The following is a 27,924-nucleotide window of genomic DNA, read 5'->3' on the forward strand; positions in this document are numbered from 1 at the left end:
AATCCAAATCTGAATAAACTGACATTTCATAGAATCTGACATTTCACTTGTATGTTCGTTCCAGCCTAGTGCCCTCGCGGAGTTACGTTGAGCATGGAGTCATGGGTTTTTACACTTTGTAGGTAACAAAGCTGAACAACTGTGGAGGAGATCTCATTCTTGCAGACTGATAACATTCCGTCCAATATTTCCCACTCAAAATAATGCTACCTTATCAGCAGGAGCAGATACTGCAAAATCTTAACTAACCACCAGCAATTCCTTAATGGGGCACCGAATATCTCCAGAGGTGCAAGGAAATTTAACCAGATGGTCTGCAAGAAAACAATTATATCAGATCATACAAAACCCACCAAACCAAACTACATGAGAAAAGCAGCTAACCAGGCTGCCTTAAATGTAGCTACCAAAGCTGTGTAAAAGAGCACCAGAGCATGCTGCAACAGTTCACATTGGCAATGCAATGCCACAAAATTAGCTTTGGCAGTTTTTTAACTTCCACAAGCTACTCAGTCAAATGTTCTTCTAATTGAACATCTACTACTGGAGTTATAAATTAAATAGCAGCATTATATGATCAATAACTCCACTTGTACATAAGCCACTCATCCAATATCATTTAAGCCTTACAAGTAGAGACAATTAAGATATCACTACTGGACCTGGTTTATGTTTTCTGGATTATAAGGAATTACTTTACTGAAAAAAAAACATCAAAATAAATCCTTGGTTCAGTAAAATTTTAGATTACCAGTATCTAGTTCACATGAGATAGTGCTGCATGATGCCAGCAAAAAGGTGTGACTATTGAAAATACTGGATGCATGAATGTGGAAAACACTCAGTTATTAACTATATGGTATCAGATGGTCATGGGGATTGCATAAAATGCAATATCGGCAAATGGGTGATGATTAGATCCCTCAACCTTTGGTGTATGTCACTATCTGAACATCTCAATTGAGTTGCTATTGTGTAAAGCACAGAGCCATCTCCTGTGCAATAATAGTTTGACAATTTAATTGAGTGACAAGCACTGCATGGTGTCTTTGGTACCTGTTTACTAACAGGCACTATTTTCATGAAAAATGGGTTTGGAACTATTTGCCTGTTCACAGAATGAGAAAATTAGAAGAGTCATGGATTATCTCCAATGTTATTATACTATTCATAAATGCAATTCCGTTTTCAATACATTTCCATTGTTGTGAAAAAAAATGTTTTTCTGGATCTTTTGTTTCTATAACAAAGCCTCTTATGTATGGTTATGAGGGATGTGTGTAAATTGAGGTTATAATTGATGTAAGCGCACAGCACAGAGGTGTTGACATAAAACTAACAATCTCATTCAGAAAAACTGCAAGATAGCAGATGCTGGGTGCAAAAATATGTTGGACAGGTTCCGTTTCTGATTATAGGGCTCAGTGACATTACTGGAGCAGTGTAAAGGAGTGTTACTCTTTATCCAACTGAACACTCCCTGATCTGGGAAGTGCTCCCCACTTTCCCTGTCCACACTTAAAGGGCAGGAGTTTCCTTGGGATGGCATGAGTGGAGGGCGTTGGGAGGTAGGGAGTGATCAGGGAGCCATGCTGGGATGGTTCCCTGACATATTTCCACTACCGGGGAGGTTTCCCGGGCACAAGCAGATCAGATGCCCATTACAATGGGAAGCCAGTCTGTATATTTAAGCTCCCAATTAGAAGCCATTTAGAATGCTTGCTGGCATTTTTCTGGCAGCAGAACTGCCCCCCAGCACCCACCCCCCCACCCACCCCCCCACCCCACCATGTGCGCATACACCCTCCCTGCAGCAGTCGGGGAGCCATCGAAGCTGGAGGCTCCATCGCAAAAGAGGGGGCTACCAGATCCAAAAGCTGCCGCCAGAGACCTTTCCCTCTGATCAGAGGGGCCTGCTTGCTCGGCCCTATAAATCAGTTAATCATTTTGACCATCCCCAAGGGTGCTTCCCTGTTGAGGCGCCCTCATGGTCTCTGAGCTGTGCAGCAGTACCCGTTTCTCTCGGTGGGGCTGCTAAGGTCTAGCACTGCCAGTTGTCTGGTTGGGCCAGCAGCACCAGGAGCCCACCCACTGTCCTTAATAGGACAACAAGCTCGGAGGCTGTCTCCAGGAAAACAGCTGATCTGGTTTGGCTCCTGGCAAGTACGTGCTCATCATTCCCATCTGGTCCCAACGTCAGGGTCCCAAGGCCTGGGAGAAAGCCCAGCCCAAAGTGCTGCATTCTCCAGGATTATCTGGGAGGAACCGAAAGGGAGTGGGGGTTGGGGAGAGGAAGAGACGAGGGCAAGGCAACGGTGGAGGAGACGGCGGAGGGGATGGGGTGGAGGAGTAGGGGAGGAGACCAGGAAGGACATCAGGGAGGGGACAGGGGGAGTAGGTGGACGGAAGAGATGGTGTGGGGGCTGGGGGTGAGGAGATGGGGCGAGGAGAAGGGGGAGATGGGTTGGGGAGATGTGGGGAAGGAACGGGGGTGAGAAGAGTGATGGAGGTGATAAAGGAAGACTTTGGAAAGTGGGAAAGAGAGAATGGGAGAGGGATTTTGACAGATGGGGTGAAACAGAAATATTTTTTTAAAAGAAGCTTTTCGTAGAAAGATATCCTAAGTTATTTAATGACATTTTTGTTTGAAAAGTGAGTTGGTTGTCTCCTTGACATCAATTGCACATTGTGTGGTGTCCTAAGTATATTCCATACCAGTGTGAATTGAACCGCATCCACCTTGCTTTGACAGATAGCTCAGAGTATAAGGTTACATCAATGTACCTTTAGATTTCAGGGATTTTGTGACAAATATTTCTTAGGTTGTTTAATTATAAGGAATAATATTGTATCCGTACTAACTGGACGAAAATACAATGGAGTAATTTTGACTTTGCAAAATATTATGAGGCATTCTTTGTCTCTCCTGATTGTCATTGTCATTGAAGAAGGTAAGGAAGCACACACATGAATTGTGCAGTACTGTCAAGGTGCAGTCAGACATGCGATCTCTCAGAGACAGCACTCAGAGAAGTATACAATCTAGTCCATGCAGAAGTAAATTGTGAGATCTGTAAAAAGAACTATCAAAAATTAAGCTAAACAATAAGGTTATCTGGTGGGGAGGGAAGGTTAAGACCTAACAAGACTATAAGCAAGCAAGCCACAGGGCACACAACTAGAAATCTAGTAGAATCATGGAATCATAGAATGGTTACAGCATAGAAAGAGGCCATTTGGCCTGTCGTGTCTATGTCGGCTCTTCACAACAGCAAGTCACCTAGTTCCACTCCCTTGCCTTTGCCTGTAGTCCGGATTTTTTTTTCTCTTCAGATACCTATCTAATTCTCTTTTGAAGGGCTCAATTCAATCTGCCTCCACCATACCCAGACAGTGCATTCCAGATCCTCACCATTTGCTTTTGTTAAAAAAATGTTCCTCATGTCACCGCTGCTTCTGTTACCAATCACCTTAAATTAGTGTCCTTTGTTTCTGGGTCCTTCTGCCAGTGGGAACAGTTTCTTCCTATCAACTCTGTCCAGCCCCCTCATGATGTCGAACATCTCTATCTAATTTCTTCGTCATCTTCTCTTCTCCAAGGACAACAGCTGCAGCTTCTCCAGCCTACCAACAGAACTGAAGTTCCTCATCTCTGGAACCATCCTTGTAAATCGTTGCTGCACCCTCTCTATCACATCCTTCCTTGTAGTGCCCAGGGTTGGACACAAGTTGAAGCCGAACCATTGTTTCATACAGGCTTATCATAACTTTTTGTTTTTGCACTCTATGCCACTATTTATAAAGCCCAGGATCCCATATGCCTTATTTTCTCAATCAGCCGTTTTCAATTATTTTTGCAAATATACCCCCAGGTGCCTCTGCTGCTGCTTTAGAATTCTCTTTAGAATTGTACCTTTGAGTTTATATTGCCTTTCCTCAATCTCTTGACCAAAATGTATCATTTCACACTTCTCTACGTTAAACTTCTTCAGGCACTTATCCGCTCATTCCATCAGTCTGTCCATATTCTCTTGAAGTTTACACTGTTCTCACAGTTCACAATACTTTGAAGTTTGACATTTGCAAATTTTGAAATTGTGCCCTGTACACCCAAGTCACTAAGTCATTAATAGATCAAGAAAAGCAGGGCTTCTAACACTGACCTCTGGAATCCCACTATATATCTTCTTCCAGTCCAAAAGGCAACTTTTCACCACCACTCTCTGTTTCCTGTCACTCGGCCAATTTTATATCCATGATGCTGCTGTCTCTTTTATTCCATGGGCTCTGACTTTGCTGACAAGCCTGTTATATGGCAGTTTGTCAAATGCCTTTTGGAAGTCATGTACACCACATCAACTGCAGATGATGGAGGAGTCCATACAAGCCATGAGCTCTGCCTGTCACAAATGGGCAAGGGCTTGGTTTACCCCATGGGCATGTTGATGACCGTCATGGAGAGCCATGTTCAATAAGCTACTCAATGGCTACCAAATATGGGCCAGAATTTCCCCCTTGTCGGGGGGGTTGGGTGGGGGTGGGCGGGGTGGGGGGGGTGGAATTCCCTGAGTGGTTCCCTGCACTGTTTCGTGCATGCCTTATTAGGCCTTTGACAGTTTGGCGGGCGCACAGCCAACTTGGCTGCGCACCCGCCGAACTGACAATCTAAATGACATGTGGTGACTTTGGGACGCACGCCCAGCGTCATCACGCATCATTTTACGCGTCGACAAGCGGGCCCCGCCCCCTGCTCACTGACGGGAAAATGCTGCCCACATGTTCGGACCTGCATGTCATTGCTCTGACCGCAAGTTTGATACAGTTGCGACTATGCAAGAGGAGCACGAGGTGCTAGGACTTCCCTCGAACTGTTGACATCTCTGTGGCTGGGATGACAAGGATGCAGTGACTTTTCTGCATTTATTGGTGATTTGATGTCGGTGGATATGCATGGGTCACATATGTATAAGGGCCAGCGATTGGTTTTCAAAGGCATCATGTCCACTGAAACTTGTTCAGAATGAGCAATTCATGGGCCCCCGTCTGCTGTGCGAGAATGTGCAGTGCACTGCATGCAACTATAACCCGTGAGATCCTTTCAGGTGGATATTGGAAAACTCTACTGGAGAGGTCCAGGCAGCGGTGTTTCAACATTCTAATGGTCTTCATGATCTGTTCTATAGTAGCCATTGTGGGGCCATGGGAAGCATTGCAGCATTCCTCGGCTGGAGTACAAGGGTTTCGGACTTGTGTCATCAGCCAGCTTTTGAGGGGAGAACCCCTGTCACCTAGAATCCATCCCTGCAGGCACACAGGGTCTTGAATGGCTGTGGCACCTGGGAGTTGGGAATAATGTGTGGATCATGAGAGCTCCCTGGGAACTGAGCACACAGCTGGAGGATACAACTCCTGTAGCTGCACACCAATTGCACTTTAGTGGAGTAGGAACCTTTTCTGTTTGTGAAGGTTGCAGATTATTGTAGGATGGTGGTTACAGTTCAGTAGGACTAAAGAAGACTTCATAGTCATACACAGATTACCTGTAAGTCTTTATTGACTCTTAGAACTACTTACAAATATACAGTAAAGGGTACAAGCTAGGAGCTGTCTCCATGCTTGCTGGTACACTGTTTTGTCCAACACGCAACTGACCCTGGGTGCGGGTCATGTGCTCTCTTACATCACTGTGTGGGCAGTACTGTATACAGTCCCATATTAACCTATATGTGCCAGGCCCTTATAGTACACAGATAGGTCCCAGGGAACTCTGATCGCCACATGCATGCAGTCGATTAACCCTTGCACCTGTGGGAAAGCCACCAATGTCCACTAATATTGCGCCTTGTGCTCTGGATCTGAATTGAAGTACATAAACTCTTGGGCACTTTTAAACAATACATTTGGAACCTCTATGATGCAGTGATGTGTGCAAAATTCCACATATGCCCTCTGTGGAGCCCTGGAAGAAGCTGCTGGTGTAGATTCAATGCCGCAGTGATTTTTAAAGCTGCTGGCATTGGGCAGCCTTCCAGTCCAAATGTCCACAAATTGCACTGGAGTAGAGTACATAGGTCAGTGACTGCCTCCCTCAAGACATCCTCAACCATCATTGGCATTGCCTCTCAGTCAACTGCAGATAGCTAAGGAGGCTGCAGTAGACTCCAGGACTCCCATTATAGTTGCACTGGCCCCAGTTGCCTCCATACTGAGCAGCCTCAGGGTCTGGTCACACACCTTTTTTGCCTTCTAGCTGCTGTTGTACAGGACTTAATGCCACCCTTTTTCTGTGCCATTCCTCCTCCCCCCATGGTTCCAGGAACACTAGGTGGACAAGCCCAATTTTGCCTCCAGAAATTGAACAGAAGGAAGAAGCTATGTCGTCCACTGGTAGCCTGGCCTTCAACTAAAACCTTATGCTTATGAACGAGTGGTGGTCACCCTTGTGTTCTTCAACCACACTCTGGTGTTCTTCAAGCACACCCTGGCCTTGCTCACAGTGACTATAGAACTCCATTCAGTGTTCCTCAACATTCCCTTGGTCACCTTCGGACCTTCCCTTGATCGCCTCGATGGTCGCTCAGTCACCTTCAACCTCCCCTTGGCCAGCCTCAACCTGCTCCGTGATGCTTCTCAGTCTCCTCCCCCCTCTTTCAGCAAACCCTCCCAGTAACCACAGACAGCTCCAACTGGCTCATCTTTCACTTTGAAGACTGCCTCGCAAACTCCACACCAACTTTAACCGGTCGTGAAAGCGAAGCCTGGTGCTCCCTGTGAGCCTCCAACTTAAATCACAATGGTAGCATTTAATCGCAAAAACTTGTGGTTTAATGAGTATTCGTTGCACGCAAAGCCATGACACCTAGCTTCCCACCCTGCGCTGCTGGCACTGCCAACCTGTTTCCAACCCGTTGCTGGGAGAATTTGGTGCTTCTATCCCAACATGGGGGGCTTGAAACTTCATTTCTCACCCTATTCATTTGAACCCCCACCCCCTACCCCACCTCTTTCCCTGCTCCCTCAGCCAGCATTAAATTCCAATCATTAACCCTGTTTCTCTCTCTACAGGTGCTGCCAGGCCTGAAGAACATTTCCAGTATTTTTCTGTTTTTAATTTCAGGCTTTCAGCACCTGCAGTATTTTGCTTTTGTATATCTTCCTAAAGTTGTTACTATCGTCCTCACTGTTTATGATATTTCCTAGTGTTGTGTCATCTGCAAACTTAAAAATTATTCCCTGTATGTTCAAGTCCTGATGATTAAAACAGATCAAACAGGGCAACTGTCCTGATATCAGCTCTTGGGGGCACCAATGAGATTTTTTTTCTCCATTCTGAAAACAAACCATTCGCCATTAATCTCTGTGTCAGGACAAATTTCACACCTGCCCCATTCACCTTACGGACTCCAATTTTACTAATGCTTTTTTCAAAATAGTGCCATGGGATCTTTGACATCCACTTGAGAGGGTGGGTAAAGCCTTGGTCTAACATCTCATCCGGAAGGCAACCCCTTTAACAGTGCAGCATTCGCTCAGTAGTGTACTGGATATCAGTCTAGATTCTATGCTCATGTCTCCGTTGTGGAAAGTGAACCTACAACCTTTTGACTCAAAGGTGACAGTGCTACCATTGCACAGTGGGTGAAGCCTTGCTTTCTGTGCCTCCTTCTGAAGCACTTTATGATATTAAAAGGTGCTATATAAATAGATCTGAAATTCAAATCGGTTAAGACTTCGAAAAGATCCCAAATCTCACACTGCTTATGAATTTAACTTCACAGTGACGGGTATATTCGCATATGCATTTGATACAGCAAATTAGTTGGTAATCTGTTAATGTTGTGTGCAGTATACACATGAGATTCTTTTTTAAATGGAGTGAAATTCTAAATACAATTTATTTGAATTAGGAAGACCACTGACATTCTAGCTAACCATTTATAATTTACCAGTGTAAAATATGACTAGAATATCCAGTTTTGGACTAAATCCTAACACATTAATTACCCACAGGAGACCATTAAGTCCTGCAATTAAATATTAAGGCTTGAGTTATTCCCTTCCCGGGGCCCCATTATATTTTGAACTGAAAGTATGTGCGATTAAAAAAATCTTCTTAGAAATCCAGCTGGATAAACAGTATTACACTTACAGCAACCAAGCTTCTTTAAAGGCATGGAAAGCAAAAAAAAATCAAGCAGGTTTAGAGGTGATAGAGCAACACAGTGAAGCAATTTCATAGTGAAAGCTGTGGCAGACGTACAATGGGTTGGAGAAAGGGTTAGTATTGAACAAGGACTTTGTGTTTCACCACTTACCTGTCTGAGATAAGGAGTATCCATAGCGATGGAAACCGTCAACATCTTGGTGTTTCCTGTAGTCTATTGACCTCAGTGATTGGCTTCTGGAATTATAGCGTCCATATGCTATGGCAAGGCAATGGCTTGTGTGAATAACCTTTGCTTTCACTTTAAGCATCTTAAGGATTACAGTTTCACAATGAAATCACTTAAAGCAGGAAAAACGGCACATTATCCTACCCTAGCTTTTTGATTCCCCAAACCACAAAATTCAGAGCATTTTACCCCTCCCTCAGTCTTACTTTCCCATTTGTCTTCAGTATTTTAAAGGGTTAGTTTGGTACTACCAATTCACGACTACCTGGTATAGTTTGTCCTTCCTTTTGCTTTCTTTCACCTCCCTATTATGCTGCACAATGAGTCGTGTCTCTCTGCCTTGGGTTCTCAAATCAAAACAAAAGTAGTCATTATCCATTAGCAAGCCCTGATTTCATTACTTCAAGCACAACAGAACATAATCATGTCAATACAATATGCCGTGTTTTGTCGTGGGCTTCTAAAATCTAAAAGAAAGTGGGTGAAATCCAAATTGATGCCCAACATCCTGCTCGATTTATTCTTTTCCAGGATATCTATTCTGTGAGCAGGCTTGCCTCTTTCAATGTGTCTTTCCTCCTACGGCCTTCGAGCTTTTAAAACACAAGTTTGTTGTCGCCTGCGTTAATTTCTTGTTTCATCACCCTTGAAATCAGAACCTTCTCTTTGGAAGAGAAGTTTGTCATTTCCAGGTGGAAATCTGTAACTAATGGAGTGTTGCGGGGATCAACGCTGGAGCGTCAAATATTTGTGATCTATATTAATGACTTGGATGAAGGGACCAGCTGTATTGTGACTAAATTTGCTGATGTTACAAAAATAGGTAGGAAATAAAGTTGTGAGGAGGATACAAAGAGTCTACAAAGGGATATAGATAGGTTAAGTGATTGGGCAAAAAGTTGACAAATTGAGTGTATTGCAGCAGGAAGAATAGAAAAACAGAATACTATTTAAATGGAGAGACTGCAAAATGTTGCAGTACTTAGGGGCAGGCAACAAAGTGGCCAGAATCAGATTAGTAATGATCTTATTGAATGGTGAAGCAGGCTCGGTGGGCCTACTCCTGCTCCTATTTCTGATCTAATGATCATATATTTCCTTTGGAACAGAGGAGGCTGTGAGGAGATTAATTGAGGTGTATAAGCTTATGAGGAACCCAGATGGAGTGGATGTAAGGACCTAGTTTCCTTAGAAGAGAAGTTAATAACCAGGGATTTAAACCATAGATTTAAAGTAATTGGTAGAAGGACTAGAGGAGGCTTGAGGAGAAATTTTCACCCAGGTGGTGGTGAGGGTTTGGAAACTCATTGCCTAAAAAGGTGGTTGAGGGAGAAACTGTCATTGCTAAATAGTACTAAAAAGAACTTGAAGTGCCATAATCCACAAGGTTACAGACCAAAAATTGGAAAGTGAGATTAGGTTGGATATCTCTTTTTCGATCGGTGCCCACATAATGGGCCAATGGCCTCCATCTGTGCAGTAAACTTTTATGATTTTCAACCCTATTACTAACTGAATTATCCATGAATGGAACACTATCCTGATCTAAAAACTTTGGTGCAAAACAGTATATAAGGGGCTGGGTGCCATATCTGGCTACAGAGGGTGCCATTTAAAAGCAGTTTAAATAGCTTCAATACAGTAGTACTGGGCCCAAGGTTTCTGCAGGAAATAACCTAAGATTTAGCAAAGGTTTAAATAAATTGACAACTTCACTCAAAAAAGCCATGAAGTGTCAAAATGGAACATCATACTAGAGAGTAAAGGGCAGTGCCCTCTACAGTCAGGAAAGAGATAATAAAGGGACAGAAGTGGATCATTCATACTTTCAGATCTGTTCCTTCATTCAATGTGATCATGGCTGATCTGTATCCCAAGTCCCTTTGCTTCATATCTTTTTGAACTTGGCTAGGCAATGGCCTATTAATCTCATTTTTAAAAATTGAAGTAGCACCTATTTCTTTTTGTGGGAGAGTGTTCCACACTTTTAACGCCCTTTTCAGGAAGAAGCATTTCCCAACTTCTCTCCTGAATAGACTGGCTTTGATTTAAGTCATTACCCTCCCACTAGCAGAAAAAAGTTTCTCTCCACCTAGCCCATATATTCCTTTCAAAATCCCAAAACCCCCAACAAATTACCCCTTAACCTTCCATATTCCAGTGAATACAAGCCAATTCATTTCTCCTCAGTTTGTAAACTCTTCTCATAATTGAACCCTTGGAACCTTGGTTATATTCTAGTGAATCTGCACTGCACTCCATCCAAGGCCAATGGGACCATTCTGAGATGTGGTGCCCAGGCTCTATACAGTACTGCAGATGTAGTCAAACCAGGGCTATGTACAGTTGAGGCAAAACTTCTTCCCCCATGTATACTAACCTTCAAGTTATAAAGGCCAACATTCCATTAGCCTTTTTGATTATTTTTTGTACCTAACCATTATATTTTAGTGGTCTGTACACATGGGCCCCTAAATATCATTAGACCCCCACTGTTCTGAGCTTTTTACCATTTTTGATCCAAAATAAACATCTCACAATCGCCTGCATTTAAATCCACATGCTACAATTTTACCCACTCAATTATTCTCTCAATCTTTTGTAATTTTATGTTCCTGTCTATGCAACTTATTATGTTATCAACCTTTGCATCATCAGCAAACTTGGATATATGGCTATGTACTGTGTTATCTTAGTTATTAATAAATACAGTGAATATTTAAGATTCCATCGCAGGTCTTTGCACAGCCTACATTTACCAGAATGATACTTGGACTCCAAGGATCAAATTACCAGGTGAGATAACACAAATTAAGTTTGTAATCCCTGAAAATTAGATGGGTAAAGGGTGATGTGATCAACGTCTTCAAGATATTAAGGGGAAAAGCTTGGGTAGATAAAGATAAATTACTTCTACTTGTTGGCAAGTCTCGGACTAGGGGGAATAGTTTAAAAATTAGAGCAAGATCTTTCAGGAGTGAAATTAGGAAATATTTCCATTCATAAAAGGTGGTATAAATTTAGAACTCTCTTCTGCAAATGGCAACTGATGCTAGATTAATTGTTAATGCTAAATCTGAGATTGATAGATTTTTGTTAACTAAAGGTATTAAGGAATATGGGAGAAAGGTGGGTAAGGCTGGACTTAGGTCACAGATCAGCCATGATCTCATTGAATGGTGGAACAGGCTCGAGGGGCTAAATGGCCTATTCCTGTTTCTCTGTTCTTGTGGGATAACACTAGTTACTTCTTCCCAATTAGAGTACAAATTCAGTATCCCTACTTTGTTTTCCACCACTTAACCAATCTCCTAAGCAGGTCAATCACTTGCCTTCAATTCCATGAGGTTTAATTTTAGCCAACAGTCTCTTATCTGGAACTTTGTCTTTTGAAAGCTTTTATAGACTATATTTGTAGCCATTTCCCTGTTTATTACTTTAGTTACATCCTCAAAATACTCCATTAGACCTGTTAGACATGATCTACCCTTTACAAATCCATGTTCACTCTCTAATCAGCTCAAATTTTTCTGAACGGTCTGCCACTCTTTCCTTAATTATAAATTCTAATAACTTCCCCGCAAAATATTAGACCAATAGGTCTACAATTTCCCAGTTTCTTTTTCTCTCAAGTTGTTTGAAATTTGCATTGTTCCAATCAAAAGGGACGGTTCCAGAAATGAGGGACCTTTGGACGATTATAGCTGAAGAATCTGCAACTTCCTCACCTACTTCTTATACAACTCTGGGATGGAAACCATCAGGTTCTGGGAATTTGTCAGGCTTTAGTGCTATCATTCTTTCAAACGCTGTTTCCTTGCTTATGTTAACTTTTGCAAGTTCTGTTCCTCAAGCCACTGGCAGCTTCTATGGAATGTCAGGTATATTATTCTATTTCTTAAATGCAAAGACTGACACAACACAATTACTCAACATGTCCACCATTTCCTCAATTTCATCTACAATATTACCCTAATCTGATTTTAAAGGGCTCTCATTACCCTTGTTTACCATTTATCTTCTATCTTAAACCTTTTGTGTTTATCTTAATGTTTCTTGGAAATTTATTTTTGTATTTCCTTTTGAAGTACTTACTTTTTCATTTTCCTTTTCTACTGCTGAAAAGAGAGACGTGTTGCCAAAGCTTTACATCTTGCACTCATCAGGATAAATGCAAGAATGCCAAATTTCAAATGATCACAGCAATTTATACTATAGGAGAAAAGGTTGCCGATTGGCTGGCAAGTAGACTCTGATTGCTTTCTCCATAGCAATGCTTCAGACAGAGGGGAACTAAAGGCTCCACAAGCTTCTGGGAAATGTTTAAAATTAGGCCAGCATTTATTGCCCATCCCTAATTGCCCTTGAGAAGGTGATGGTGAGCTGCCTTCTTGAACTGCTGAAGTCCATGTGGTGTAGGTACACCAGTAGTGCTGTTAGGGAGGGAGTTTTAAGATTTTGACCCAGCGATAGTGAAGGAACAGCAATATAGTTTCAATTCAAATAGGTGCAAGGCTTGAACATATTCCTTTTGCTTTCAAAAAACAGGTCCTTGCATACATCACTTCTAGAAAACATAAAAATGAACCACATTATGATCCCGACTGATTAACTAAATTGGTTGTTCACGTAGTTATTAGCGTACTCACAGTATTTCAACAAGTGTTGCTTAATCATAGAATCACATCTAACATAGATGTTTTGTTTTGGGTTTCGTAAGCATGAACTGGTTGAGTATGGTCTGTACGCAGTTTATTATGAACAGCAGAAGAAACATGTTGTTTCTTTGGATCGGCCAATTGTTGGGACATCCTACCTCTGTACCTGGCATCACACAGCCACTGAAATTCATCAAGGGCATTGTTTGATTGTGTGGTAGGCAGGACTTCCACTGTTGGATGTGATTCTGTGATTGGACAACCCCTGCTGAGTGTGCTAATAGCTACAGTAACAATTGATTTAAGATAATCAGTCGAGCTTGTAATGTGGCTCATTTATGCTTGCTAGAAGTGACATAAATTTATGCAAAAAGGCTCATTCTTTGCAATCAAAAGGAATATGTTCAAGCCTTGCTCCTTTTTGCATTACCTGGCGGCTCAGGGAGCCTATAGTTCCCCACTGTTTCCTCTAATGGCAACACCTTGGCCAATCAGAATGGACTTACCAACCAATCAGCACCCTTTTCTCCCATGGTATAAATTGCTGTGATCATTTGAAATTTGGCACTCTTGCCAAAAGGCAAAAAGCTTCAGTAACATGTCTCATTTTTCTACAGTATTCAAGCTCTGCCTTCCTTTTCAGTTCTTTATATCTAACCCAGTCCTTTACATTCGTTGCACTCTTGACCACTTTCTTTAGTTTTATGTTATTTCTTCCATGTTATTTTCTGGTCATAGCCCATACCCTTACTACTTACAGGTAAGTGTACTATCATTCAGCCAAGGCTGGCAATCTGTGCATTTAGCTTGTTAGCATGGTAGTCAAACATTAATATCTGCATCAAATAAGGGAAAACAATGTCATATGAATACATCAAGTACCCATCTGGTATTATTACTAACAATAAGGTTTAGACTCCATTCACATGATTTATTGGAAGGATAAGAGAACAAAATTATTTAGCAGTTCTGAATAGACTAAGGGTTTTAAATAGCCTAGGAAAACTGGAGTAAAGGATAAAAACATTTTATGTATTAAAATTATTCTTTATTTTTACAATCAGTCTGAGGAAATTTATTTAATTACTGATTTGTACTAATGGTGTTGCAGTCACACTTCATATGGATTTCACTGCAGAAAAGTACTGAGGTCTAAAGATCAAAGTGGAATGTATTTTAGCTCAAAAGGGAAAGTAAGACAAACTACTCAACTAGAATAAATATTTAAATTGCGTTCACATTTTGAAGCTCTCCCCCACCCTGCCGGAATCTAAGGAAGTGTAAACCTGTTGCCAAAAGTCCCATGAAAGTCTTCAGGAGTCACACAGCAATTTAGCACTCAATTCTCCTGTTCATTGCACATTGCTATTTCACATTGGATAAAAAAGATTTGCACCTTCAACTTAGACAAAATTGAATGTGTCCCTGATTGACAATTTCCTCTTTCCTTGATGCCGGTCAGTGATTTCTTAGAGTCATGGGAAAGGCTGGGCCAATAGGATTTGGGTAGAAATGGCAGGACTAACAAGGCCCATCAAGCTGATTTCTCCTGCAACAGGCTGCATAGATAAGGAAAGCAGGAAATACTCTTGGCTTTTATGAAGTCTTATTAAAATGGACATCAGAGATGGAAAAAGGGACATAGAAAAGCCATGGGGATTGCTTTTAACAATTACTAGAATGGGAGAATGACACCTTAATGTATCTTATTGAGCTAGAAAGATGAAAGAGGCAGTTGTACGCATTCTTTATCAAGTAAAAAATTATTTTGATGCAATAGAAAATTGACTGGGTTGCACAGGCGCGAATGGACAATTTGTAATGAAGCATGCCCCCTATTGAATTTGCTATCACGAATATGAGAATTAAGTTGTTATCTTCCCCTCTGACAAATGTGTGTGGAAGATTTTTTAGGTAGGGTAGGAATGCTTGTTTCTCCTGTGATTCATTTTTATGAAGCACTTTGTTAACCTGGGGAAAAACTCACAATTGATCGACACAGTTTTACTACACATTAAAATAAAAATTCAAAAGCACAGTTTTTCCCATATTGTGTTAATACAAAGCTCCTTGTTCTGCAATCATTCCTTCCCCCAAAATATAACATAACACATTTACTGGGTGAACTTAGGAGGGTATGAAATCATGCTGTGATAATAGCTGATGCACTTTTTCAAAATTCTGGAGTCCATTTCGATGGAGGTATTGATTTGTTTAACCAGGTCAACATATTTGTTACAATAGCAATTAATTGAATTTCACACAAAGGTGCTTTTACAGCAAATTATAGAGGGTGACTTCAACTCAGAAGTCTCACCATCAAGATCCCTTATTTAAAACAAATATCAGGGAGTTACAAAAGGAGTTGGTTAGATTTTTTTTTTGCCTTTCTGTTGATTTGGGAACTTGTTTTGTGCTGATAACATTAGGGGGATAGGCTTGTCACAAAGGAAGGTGTATCAGAAATTGGTCCCACTGTGGCTGGAATCACAGTAAAACTAAACCAAAGAGCTGAAAGTTTGTAACTGAAGAGCGCTAGCTAACTTTGACATCGAGATCGGTAAGTAAACCGATGGATGGGATCATATGAGGGAAGATGTAGTAAATTAAAGGGAAAGGACAAGGCTAGAGAGAAAGGTAGCAATAAAGGTAATGATAATCAGGGTGTGGCAGATAGGGACAGGTCGTGCAAAGTTAGAAATGCGCCATGAGGTAAGGCCAGAGTTTGCAAAAATAGTAAAAAGACAGGGCTAAAGGCGCTGTATCTAACTGCATGTAGCGTTTGTAACAAAACATATGAATTAACAGCTCAATAGAAATAAATATATGTGATCTGATAGCCATTACACAACATGGCTGCAAGATGACAAAGGCTGAGACCTGAATATTCAAAGGTCTAGCACATTTCAGAAGAATAGGAAGTTAGGAAAAGGTGGAGGGGTAGCTCTGTTAATTAAGCATGACATTAGTGCTGTAGTGACAGATGACCTTAGTTCTAAATATCAAAATGTAGAATCAGTTTGGTTAGAAATAAGAAACAGCAAAGGAGAAGTCACGTGTGGGAGTGGTTTATAGGGCCCCTAACAGTAAATATAGGATAGTAGGACTGTAGGATAGAGTATACATCAAGAAATAATGGGGGCTTATAAGAAAGGTACTGCAATACCATGGGTGATTTTAACCTACATATAGATTGAATGATTCAGATTGATAAAGGCAGCCTAGAAGATGTGTTCATAGAGTGTTTTCAGGACAATTTCTTAGAGCAGCACATTCTAGAGTCAACCAGAGAGCAGGCTATTCTAGACCTGGTAATGTGCATAGATACAGATTAATTAATGGCCTTATAGTGAAGGAACCTCTAGGTAGCAGTGATCATACCATGATTGAATTTCACATTCAGTTTGAGGATGAGAAGAGTGGGTCAAGACTATGGTTCTAAACTTAAATAAAGGCAATTGCAAGGGTATGAAGGCAGAGCTGGCTAAAGTGACATGGAAATTAGGTTAAAGTGTAGGGCAGTGGCAGACATTTAAGGAGATATTTCATAGCGTGCAGCAAAGAGACATTCTAGTGTGAAAGAAAATCTCTAAGAAGGATGCACCATGTGTGGCTAACTAAGAAAGTTAAAGATGGTATCAAATTGAAAGAAAAATGTACAATTCTGCAAAGATTAGTGGAAGGTCAGGAGATTGGACAAAATGTAAAAACTAACAAAGAATGGTTCTAAAAATGCAGGAGAACGTAGAATGAGGGAAAGCTGGCTAAAAATGTGAAAACATATAGTCAAAGTTTCTACAAGCATTTAAATAGGAAAAGAGTAATTAAAGTGTGAATTGTTTTTAGAGGTTATGAATGGGGAATTAATAATGGCAAATAAAGAAATGGCAGAAGCTTTGAACAGGTATTATGTGTCTGCCTTCACTGTAAAAGGCAGAAATAACATCAAAGAAATACTTGTAAATTAAGAGGTGAAAGGGAGGGAGGTACTTAAAACAATTAAAATCACTAGGGAAAGGATACTGAGAAAACTATTAGAACTAAAGGCTGTCAAGTTCCCAGGATCTGATGGCCTGCATCGTAGGATCTTAAAAGAAGCCACTGCTGAGATAGTATATGCATTGGGGTTGTAATTTCCCAAAAGTCCCTAGACTCTGGAAAGATTCCATCGAATTGGAAAATACTGAATGTAGCTCCTCTATTCAAGAAATAAGGGAGGCAGAAAGCAGGAAACTACAGACCAATTGTTCTAACATCTGTCAATTGGAAAAGTTTGAATCCATTATTAACGAGGCTTGAGCAGGTCACTTAGAAATTCTTAATGCAATTTGGCAGAGTCAACATGGTTTTGTGAAAGGGAAATTGTGTTTGACTAATTTATTAGAGTTCTTTGAGGAAGTAACAAGCAATGTGGATAAAGAGGAACCTGTACATATGGTGTACGTGGATATCTAAAAGGCATTTGATAAGGTGTCACGTCAAAGGTTACTACGCAGAATAAGGGCTCATAATGTAAGGGGTAACATATTGGGCAGAATTTTCAGGTTGGCAGGCAGGCGTGATCGGCGGGTCCGGGAGCACCCAGGGAACAGACCGCCAACCGCGATTGGCTCCGACCAGGATTTCGCGCTGGCTGGCCAATTAATGGCCCGCCAGCGTGAAGTGCGTGCTGAAATGCTCAGCGCTGCTGGGTTGAGGGCAGGAGGAGGGCAGGCACTGACGTAAGCGCGGGCGCAGGCGAGAGCAGAATGAAAGCTCCCTGAAGGCAGAGAGCTGTAAAGTATTAAATAAAGATTTTAAAATCAGGACGAAAATGCCCAAGCATCACAAACAGTCACTTGAACATATACATTATAAAAACGCTGTCCTTAGATTTTTATTTTTTTATTTAACAACGGAAACCTCATCCTGCCATTGGATGAGGTTTCATGAAAAATGCAAAGGCCGCCTGACCGATTCATCCATCTGCCAACCACGAAGAATCGGGGACGATTACAATTTTAATGGGCTTAATTGCCCTTTTAATTGTCGGCGGGTGCACTTCGACTTTTGCCCCCGCCCGCCGACTGAAATATCGTGCGAGCATGGGATGATGTTGGGACGCTCACCTGACGTCATCACGTAACCTTTGATGTGGCACCTTATCAAATGCCTTTTAGAAATCCAAGTACAACCTACGTACAGGTTCCTCGTCCGACATCATCACGCGCTATTTTACAATCCGCTCAAGCGGATTGGATGCACGCTGACCTGAAAATTCTATCCATTAGCATGGATATACAATTGTTTGGCTAACAGGAAGCAGAGAATAGGGGTAAATGGGTCATTTTCATGTTGGCAAGTTGTAACTAGTGCAGTGCCACAAGGATCAGTGCTGGGGCCTCAACTATTTACGCTCTATATCGATGACTTGGATAAAGGGACTGAATGTATGGTCCTGAATGAGCTGAAGATACAAAGATAGTAGGAGAGTAGGTTGTGAAGAGGACATAAAGAGTCTGCAAAAGGATATGGATAGGTTCAGTGGGTGGGCAGAAATTTGGCAGTTGGAGTAAAAGGTCGATGAGGGTAATGCTGTTGATGTGGTGTACAAAAGGCATTTGACAAAGTGCCACTCAACAGACTTGTGAGAAAAGTTATTGCTCATGGGATAAAAAGGACAGTAGCAACGTAGATACAAAATCGGCTGAACAATAAGAAACAGAGAGTAATAGTCAATGGATATTTTTTGGTCTGGAAGGTTTGTAGTGGTGTTCCCCAGGAGTCAATATTGGGACCCTTGCTTTTCTTGATATATTTTAATGATCTAAATCTTGGTGTGCAGGGAACAATTTCAAAGTTTGTGGATGATATGAAGCTTGGGACTGGTGTGAACTGCAAGGAGGACAGTGTGGAACTGCATAAATCATCGAGGGTAGCAGGACAGATGGAGAGAGCAGTTAATAAAGCATATGGTATCTTGGGCTTCATTAATAGGGACAGAGAGTACAAGAGCAAGGAGGTTATGCTGAATTTATTCAACACTAGTTAGACATCAGCTGAAGTATTGTGTACAGTTTCGGGTGCCACACTATAGGAAGGATGTAAACACATTGGAGAGAGTGCAGAAGAGGTTTACAAAAATAGTTCCAGGGATGAGAAACTTCAGCTATGAGGATAGATTGTAGAGGTTGGGACTGTTCTCCTTGAAGAGAAGAAGGCTAAGAGGTGATTTGATAGAGATGGTCAAAATCATGAACGGGGTGGACAGGTTAGATAGGGAGAAGCTGGTCCCACTCATAAAAGGATCAAGAACAAGAAAGCACAGATTTAAAGTGATTTGTAAAAGAAGCAAATGTGATGTGAGAAAAAACTTTTTCACGCAACAAGTGGTTTGGATCTGGAATGCACTGCCTTGAAGTTTGGTGCAGGCAGATTCAACTGAGGCACTCAAGAGGGCATTGGATGATTATTTGAATAGAAACAATGTGCAGAATATGGGGAAAAGGTGGGGCAATGGCACTAGGTTATTTTGCTCATTTGGAGAGCTGGTGCAGACATGATGGGCCGAATGACCTCCTACGGTGCTGTTAAAATCCTCTGATTCTGAGCAAAATTTGGGGAAATGTGAACTTGTTCACTTTGGCGGGAAGAATAGAAAAGCAGTATATTATTTAAATCAGGCATGTCCAATGCACGGCCCCGTGGGTCGGATGTGTCGTGCGAAGCCACCCCCGCCAATGTGGCTCCTGGAGGTAGTTTTCAAAATGGCAGTAAGTTCTGAAAGAAACTGCTCCTCCAATCACAGGCCTTTCCTCTGCAGCAGTAAATGTGGGAGAGAAGCAGTCCATGATTAGAGGAGCAGCAACACTGGTGGCAGCAAGTGGGCTCTGGAAATGGAGGTACTGGGGAGAGCGCGAGATCGGTAAAGTGAGTCACACTACCATGCTTTGCTGGTTGGGGGAGGGAGAGACTCGTAGCTGGGCCGGGAAGGGGGAGGGAGAGACTCGCAGCTGGGCTAGGAGGGGGAGGGAGAGACCCGCTGTTGGGCTGGGGAGGGAGAGACTTGCTCATGGCTAGGGGTCGGGGGGAGAGAAACTCAGTGCCAGGCTGGGCTGGGTGGGGATAGGGTAATTCGCTGTTGGAATGGGTTGGGTGGGGAGGGAGAGGCTTGCTGTCGGGTAGGGGTCAAGGAGGGAGAAGCTCACTGCCGGGCTGGGCTGGGCTGGGTGGATGGATGGGTGGGGGAGGCAGAGCCTTGCTGTCAGGTAGGCCAGGCGGAGGAGAGAGAGACTTGCTGCTGGGCTGGGCTGGGCTGGGTGGGGGAGGGAAAAACTCGCTGTCAGGTAGGGGCGCGGGAGGGATAGACATGCTGCCAGGCTGGAAGACGCCGGTGTAATGGTGCCGGTGGGGGATTGTGGGGAGGGTGCACGGTGAGACTCACTGCCCAGGGCAGGGGGAAAGAGACAGACTCAGTGTAAGAAAGAGAGAGAGAGTGAATGAGCATGGGAGAGAGAGTGTGTAGGAATGAGTGTGTGAGTGTGGGGGAGAGTAAGTGAATGTGGGAGGGAGTGAGTGAATGAGTGCGGGGAAGAGAGTAAGTGAGTGAGTGTGGGAGAGAGTAAGTGAGTGAGCTTGGGGAAGAGAGACTGAGTGAGTGTGGGGAAGAGAGAAAGCGAGTGAGTGTGGGAGAGAGTGAGTGAGTGTGGGAGAGTGAGTGACTGAGTGAGTGTGGGAGAGAGAGTGAGTGAGTGTGGGGAAGAGAGAGTGAGTGAGTGTGGGGAAGAGAGAAAGCGAGTGAGTGTGGGAGAGAGTGAGTGAGTGTGGGAGAGTGAGTGACTGAGTGAGTGTGGGAGAGTGAGTGAGTGAGTGAGTGTGGGGAAGAGAGAAAGCGAGTGAGTGTGGGAGAGAGTGAGTGAGTGTGGGAGAGTGAGTGACTGAGTGAGTGTGGGAGAGTGAGTGAGTGAGTGTGGGGAAGAGAGAGTGAGTGAGTGTGGGGAAGAGAGAAAGTGAGTGAGTGTGGGAGAGAGTGAGTGAGTGTGGGAGAGAGTAAGTGAGTGAATGTGGGAGAGAGAGTGAGTGAGTGAATGTGGGAGAGAGTAAGTGAGTGAGTGTGGGGAAGAGAGAGTGAGTGAGTGTGGGGAAGAGAGTGAGTGAGTGTGGGGAAGAGAGAGTGAGTGAGTGTGGGGAAGAGAGAGTGAGTGAGTGTGGGGAAGAGAGAGTGAGTGAGTGTGGGGAAGAGAGAGTGAGTGAGTGAGTGTGGAGAAGAGAGAGTGAGTGAGTGAGTGAGTGTGGGGGAGAAAGAGTGAGTGAGTGTGGGAGAGAGAGTGAGTGAGTATGGGGAAGAGAGAGTGAATGTGGGAGAGAGAGTAAGCGAGTGAGTGTCGGGGGAGAGAGAGTGAGTGAGTGTGGGAGAGTGAGTGGGTGAGTGTGGGAGAGAGAGTAAGTGAGTGAGTGTCGGGGGAGAGAGAGTGAGTGGGTGAGTGTGAGAGAGAGAGTAAGCGAGTGAGTGTCGGGGGGGAGAGAGAGTGAGTGATTGTGGGAGAGAGAGTGAGTGAGTGAATGTGGGAGAGAGAGTAAGTGAGTGAGTGTTGGGGGGAGAGAGAGTGAGTGTGGGAGAGTGAGTAGGTGAGTGTGGGAGAGAGAGTAACCGAGTGAGTGTCGGGGGGGAGAGAGTGTGAGTGAGTGTGGGAGAGAGAGTGAGTGAGTGAGTGAGTGAGTATGGGGAAGAGAGAGTGAATGTGGGAGAGAGAGTAAATGAGTGAGTGTCGGGGGGAGAGTGAGTGGGTGAGTGTGGGAGAGTGAATGGGTGAGTGTGGGAGAGAGAGTAAGCGAGTGTCGGGGAGAGAGAGTGAGTGAGTGTGGGAGAGCGAGTGGGTGAGTGTGGGAGAGAGTGAGTGAGTGAGTGTGGGAGAGTGAATGGGTGAGTGTGGGAGAGAGAGTAAGCGAGTGTCGGGGAGAGAGAGTGAGTGAGTGTGGGGGAGAGAGTGAGTAAGTGTGGGAGAGAGTGAGTGAGTGTGGGAGTGAGTGAATGAGTGTGGGGGGGGAGAGTAAGTGAGTGTGGGGGGGGAGCGCGAGTGAGTGGGTGTGGGAGAGTGAGTGGGTGAGTGTGGGAGAGAGTGAGTGTGGGGGAGAGAGTAAGCGGGTGTCGGGGGGAGAGAGTGAGTGAGTGTGGGGGAGAGAGTGAGTGAGTGTGGGAGAGAGTGAGTGTGGGAGAGAGAGTAAGCGAGTGTCGGGGAGAGAGAGTGAGTGAGTGTGGGAGAGAGAGTGAGTGAGTGTGGGAGAGAGAGTGAGTGAGTGTGGGGGAGAGAGTGAGTGAGTGTGGGAGAGAGTGAGTGTGGGAGAGAGAGTAAGCGAGTGTCGGGGAGAGAGAGTGAGTGAGTGTGGGAGAGAGTGAGTGAGTGTGGGGGGGAGAGAGAGTGAGTGAGTGTGGGAAAGCGAGTGGGTGAGTGTGGGAGAGAGTGAGTGTGGGAGAGAGTGAGTGTGGGAGAGAGAGTAAGCGAGTGTCGGGGAGAGAGAGTGAGTGAGTGTGGGGGAGAGAGTGAGTGAGTGTGGGGGGGAGAGAGAGTGAGTGAGTGTGGGAGAGCGAGTGGGTGAGTGTGGGAGAGAGTGAGTGTGGGAGAGAGTGAGTGAGTGTGGGGGGGAGAGAGAGTGAGTGAGTGTGGGAGAGCGAGTGAGTGAGTGTGGGAGAGAGTGAGTGTGGGAGAGAGAGTAAGCGAGTGTCGGGGAGAGTGAGTGAGTGAGTGTGGGAGAGAGTGAGTGAGTGTGGGAGAGTGAGTGGGTGAGTGTGGGAGAGAGAGTAAGCGAGTGTCGGGGGGAGAGAGTGAGTGAGTGTGGGAGAGAGTGAGTGAGTGTGGGAGTGAATGAGTGAGTGTGGGGGGGAGAGTGAGTGAGTGGGTGAGTGTGGGAGAGAGTGAGTGTGCGGGAGACAGTGAGTGAGTGTGGGGGGGGAGTGCGAGTGAGTGGGTGTGGGAGAAACAGGAAGTGAGTAAGTGAATGTGTGTGGGTGCGCGCGCCTTTTCATTCGCAGCCTCAGGATTCTCACTCACCCTCACACCCACTCACATGGTGGCTGAGACTGCGTGAGTGATAATCAAGAGATTGGAAGTGAGGCAGACAAACAGACTCTGTCTCTCTCACACTCTAATGGTGATCCTTATTAACTATTCTTTTTTTAATTATCAATTTATTGCTTTGACATTGCTTTATTTTTGCTCAGCAAGTTGTTTCTTTTCTTTATACCTCGACTTAATTTTGAAATTCACATTTAACGTCTTGCCAAACCTTACCTTTCTGAAATTTACTCATCGGCCCCTTGAGTGAGAAAACGGAAATGTGACCCCCCCAATGAAAAGGTTGGACAAGCCTGATATAAATGGAGAGATTGCAGAATTCTGCAGTACAGAGGATCTGAGTATCCTGGTACACGAATCACAAAAAGTTGGTATAAGGTACAATTAGTGATTAGGAAGGCAAACAGAATATTGTTGTTTATTGCAAGGAGAATCAAGTATCAAAGTGTGGAAGTTTTGCCACAGTTGTACAGCGTGTTGGTGAGACCACATCTAGAGTACTGTGTACAGCTTTGGTGTCCTTACTTAAGAAAGGATATAATTGCACTAGAAACAGTTCAGAGGAGGTTCACTCAACCAATTCCTTGGGATGAAGCAGTTATGTTGTGAGAAAAGGTTGGACAGGTTGGGCCTGTATACATTGGAGTTTAGAAGAATGAGAGGTGATGCTACTGAGACATATAAGATCCTGAGGGGATTTGATTGGATGGATGCTGAGAGGGTATTTTCCTATGGGAGAGACTAGAACTAGTGGACACAGTTTATCAATTAAAGAGTCTCCCACTTAAGAGAGAGATGAGGGTAATTTTTTTTCTCAGAGGGCCATTAGTCTGTGCAATTCTCTTCCTCAGTAACCAGTGAAGGCAGCATCATTGAATATTTTTAAGTTTGCATTAGATAGATTCTTGATTAACAAGGGAGTCAAAGGTTATAGGGGTAGACAGGAAAGTAGAGTTGAGGCTGCAAACAGATCAACTGTGATCAAATGGTGGAGCAGACTCAAAGGGCCGAATGGCCTAGTCCTGCACCTAATTCGTATGTTTGTATTTATGTTTGTATGTATGTGCATATGTAAATATTTATAGCTTTTTTGAAAGTTACATATTCAATCATGTACAAACAGCTTCCTTTGTAATATTGAAATTTAGAGCCAATTTAGAAAATACTTCCTATTTAAAGCTACAGTGTCTGAGTTTGTAAGGGAGATGGATTCCTGCACAGATCACTATCTTTCAAGTATGCTAAATATATGATTGTACCTACTTGCGTGAATTTAGCTTCACACTCCGTTATACTCAATCTATCCAGACAGTTGGATGAGGATGTCATATACATTCATCATTTCAACAGGTTTACCTCAAAATTCAACAGAAAAGTGATTGAACTGTATAAAGCCCTCATCGTAGACTATTCTGCAAATTTCTCCCATTATTTTTATATATCAAATTTTACATTTTAAAGTGTAATAATCCACAGCTGGTCTGCTAATAATCTTCCCAACAATTCAGTTCAATTGTGAAACACTCATGAGATTCATCTGTTTTTAAATGGTCTTAACTACAAGATTGTTTCTATTAATGTGATCATTAATAAGACTCCATCCTTTTTGCTGCATTTTTCCCTTCTTTCTGTGGCCATCCTCCAGCCTTAATTGAGAGAAGCAAAACCCAATCTCTGACAATTTTACTTTAAATGCAGGTCACTGAGGAGTTCATAAAAGCAGCTTTGAATGATTCTTTCTCCAATCTGTGTTCCCTACCTGGAAAGTGATTTTTTTTTTTAAATGAATAGATATGGAGCAAATTTCTCTTGCACATCAGATGAGGTTTTTAAATATATTTTTCAACTTGACAGGTTTATCAGAAACTAAGCATCTTGAAGTGAGTGAAGGAAGCCTCACTGCATAAAGGGTGATTAGGTTAGGCAGTAAGATCAAAGTGTGATAGTATTCACAGTTCTGCAAAAGCTGGGAAGTGTTGCAAGAACTTCATAGAAAGTCATATTTTTCCTGATGACTTTTCTCAGCCAATTTTCTCCCCTTGCTACCTCCTCTCCTCTTCTCACAGCATTGATTCCTTGTTACGGATGGTTCCACAAACATTTTCCACCCTCCGGTAGATTGGCAAGTGGCAACATTTCATGCTTGAGCCTTAATGTTGAGCATCATGAGGCTATTTTACTGAGGCTGCTTGATTCTTTCCACATCCACATCCAACATAGATCAGGCATATTTCTAAGAGGGATGACTGGATACCTGTTGATTAACCCTCCCTGACCCTATAATTATCCCAGCCAAGATCAGGTAGCTCCACACACAGATCTCAAACTGTCCCCCTTTATATGAATCAGCTTCTAAATGGATAAACTCATTAACTAATTAAAAAGTTAAATTTTAATATAAATATTGTGAAAGAAATAACAAGAAAAGGAAATAAACAATTCTAAAAGGTACAGTCCAGGATAATGCCATTATTTAATGCTGCAAAAGATTTACACCCAATTAAACATAATTCTTTATGACAGGGATATTGATGGTAAGTCTCCTGTTTAATGCAACAATATTAAGCATATTTGAAATACCACAGAAATCAGACAGTAGTATAACACACATTACAATTGTTACACATATCGTTTAACCTTTAGGCCATAAGAAAAGTAAGATGCGAACAGTAATGTTTAGAAGAATGAGTGAAATATGGGGTGAGATTAAGAGTGGAGGAAAGGGATTGAGTCATGATTGTGAAGAACAAATGAGAAACAGGGTGACAAATCCCAACACAAAGAAAGGAAATGTTAGAATGAGGACAGTTCCATCCGTTGAGGTCAGATCTGGACAGTGGTCAGCCCTGACAAACCAAGCCAGAACAGAGATTGCAGCCGACTGGAACAACCTTACAAATGACCAATTATGAAGATTTGAGAAAGGCTAACATAAGGTCAGCTAGAACTATTCTCTCAGTTATTATTGGGGATTTCTTGTATGAGTTCTGAGGCAGCCTATTTGAAGATGGCCATTTTTCTAGGAACTTATTCTGGGTCAGCTGTTGGCCTGTTTCATAAGAGTAGCTTAGAAACAGCGACTGAAGACAGAAGGTGGTGCTGGGTTTTGTATTTAAAATACAGTGTCATACTGTATTGAGTTGAATTGGGAGATTGGGTTGGGAGAACAGCTAGTGTTGGGTCTGACAGGCTGTGCTATGCATTGGTGAGAAAACAGGAGAGGAAAATTGAAGTTTTGGTTTTGTCACAGGAGATACAAGGAGGATGTGTGAAAAGTGCGCAAGTAGAAAGCAAAGGTCGGAAAGGAGAATAGAGGGAGAATCTCGGAGAACAGCTAAATCAAGAGGCCAAACTGTACAGTGTTCATTTTCCTATAAAAGAATTGAAACTTACTATTACAAGGCTGCTTATTGCATAATCTTCCTTCTTCTGAAATTCCTTCACAAACAAACCCTTCCTCTAACTGGGAATGGCAGGTCCTGCTTCGGGTCTGCAATCCAGCCCCACACGACTTGGTACAGTCACCCCAAGACGACCAGGCATTCCAGCCACCTAGTCAAGAACCAGAGCAGTATGAGATACAGGACTTTTTTTTTGTAATTTCCCGGCGCTTCTAAGCTACATTTGCTAACTACAATCAAGCCTATAAGAACAAATGAATGCATCATGCAATGAGCTTTACCCGTGGGGCCAATGAAGCCTTCTGCTTCTTGGCCCCTTCCCTCTCTCCTTTCCTCTGCCCATTAGCCTACAGCCAGTGGTATTCCTGTCAAAGAGGAGGACCTGCTGACTATGATCAAGGCACAAACAGAAAAGGATGTATTTGTAGCACTTTGGAGGTGTATCAGTTTTCTGTGCTTGCAATCAGACTCTGGCATCAATACAGAGAGATTTCATGCTGCTGTCCCAAATTTTTCAACCATCCTTTGAGAGAAGTTAATCTCAGTTGTTGATGGAAATAGTTGAGCTCAACTGATGATACTTGAAAGATATTCTAATGTCATTTTTGACTGGACTGCAGGTTGGTGGAGAGGGGAAAACCATAAAATAAGTAATGAAAAGACTGAAAAAAAAACTGAACCAGAAAATTAAATATGGAAATGCAAAAAGTAAATCTTTATGATGTAATATAAAGGCATATAATGAATTTTTTGTGTACTGCCTTTGCAAACAAAAAGGTATGTAAAGAGAAAGATGGCCCGATCAAAGCACAAGATGAGCCATTGTTTCCTCAGCCAATTGTCAACTTGTCGAGACAGTGCACAGCCGCATTCATTATTGCCTGCATCATGCATATTTAATAAGGAAAAGGTCTGATTGGTTGACAACTGTGTAAACACAAACAATAAATGAACAATGTTGGCCTGTTTCATCACCTTGCATTGGTTTGTGTTCCAGTGGTGCTTAAAACCAAGAAAATCCATAGAAAGCTATACAGTGAATTGCAGGGAGATTACTGAAAGAGGAGAAAGTGTAGAGTGACATTAAACTGCAAAGCCCACACAAAAAAACAATTGGGGTTGTGCAGTCTGCCTCTAAGAAGTCAGATTCTCTTTCAGCAACTCACTGCTGGCAGATCAAGTTTGAAAATAAAATGTCTTCAGTGATAAGTATTTTTTGAATCTCATTTCAGTCAAATTCTAGATTGTAGAAGCACCAATAAATAATGCAATTTAGGTGAAGGTAACTGCATTTCGGTTGTTAAAAAAGTTATTACCTCCAGAAAGAGAGCAGGAGGAAAAGAAGCAAACAAAGGGATGACAGGAGGCTGGGAGCCCAAGCTGAGAGAAAGAGGTATCAGAGAACAAAGAGTAAAGTGCA

The 27,924-nt window shown here is 42.8% G+C and overlaps 1 protein-coding gene across 1 annotated transcript in view; it reads right to left on the minus strand.

Moving 5' to 3' along the window:
- LOC144680103 (adhesion G protein-coupled receptor B1-like) overlaps positions 1 to 27,924 on the minus strand; it is a 288,487-nt gene that overhangs the window by 108,196 nt on the left and 152,367 nt on the right. Inside the window, exons 2-3 of the mRNA XM_078541250.1 lie at positions 26,497 to 26,655; positions 8,316 to 8,423 (exon numbers count right to left, since the gene is read on the minus strand). Coding sequence (XP_078397376.1) covers positions 8,316 to 8,423; positions 26,497 to 26,655 — 267 coding nt within the window. The remainder of the gene's footprint in view (positions 1 to 8,315; positions 8,424 to 26,496; positions 26,656 to 27,924) is intronic.

Source organism: Cetorhinus maximus, chromosome 4, assembly GCF_964194155.1.
Source record: "Cetorhinus maximus chromosome 4, sCetMax3.hap1.1, whole genome shotgun sequence".
NCBI lineage: Eukaryota > Metazoa > Chordata > Chondrichthyes > Lamniformes > Cetorhinidae > Cetorhinus > Cetorhinus maximus.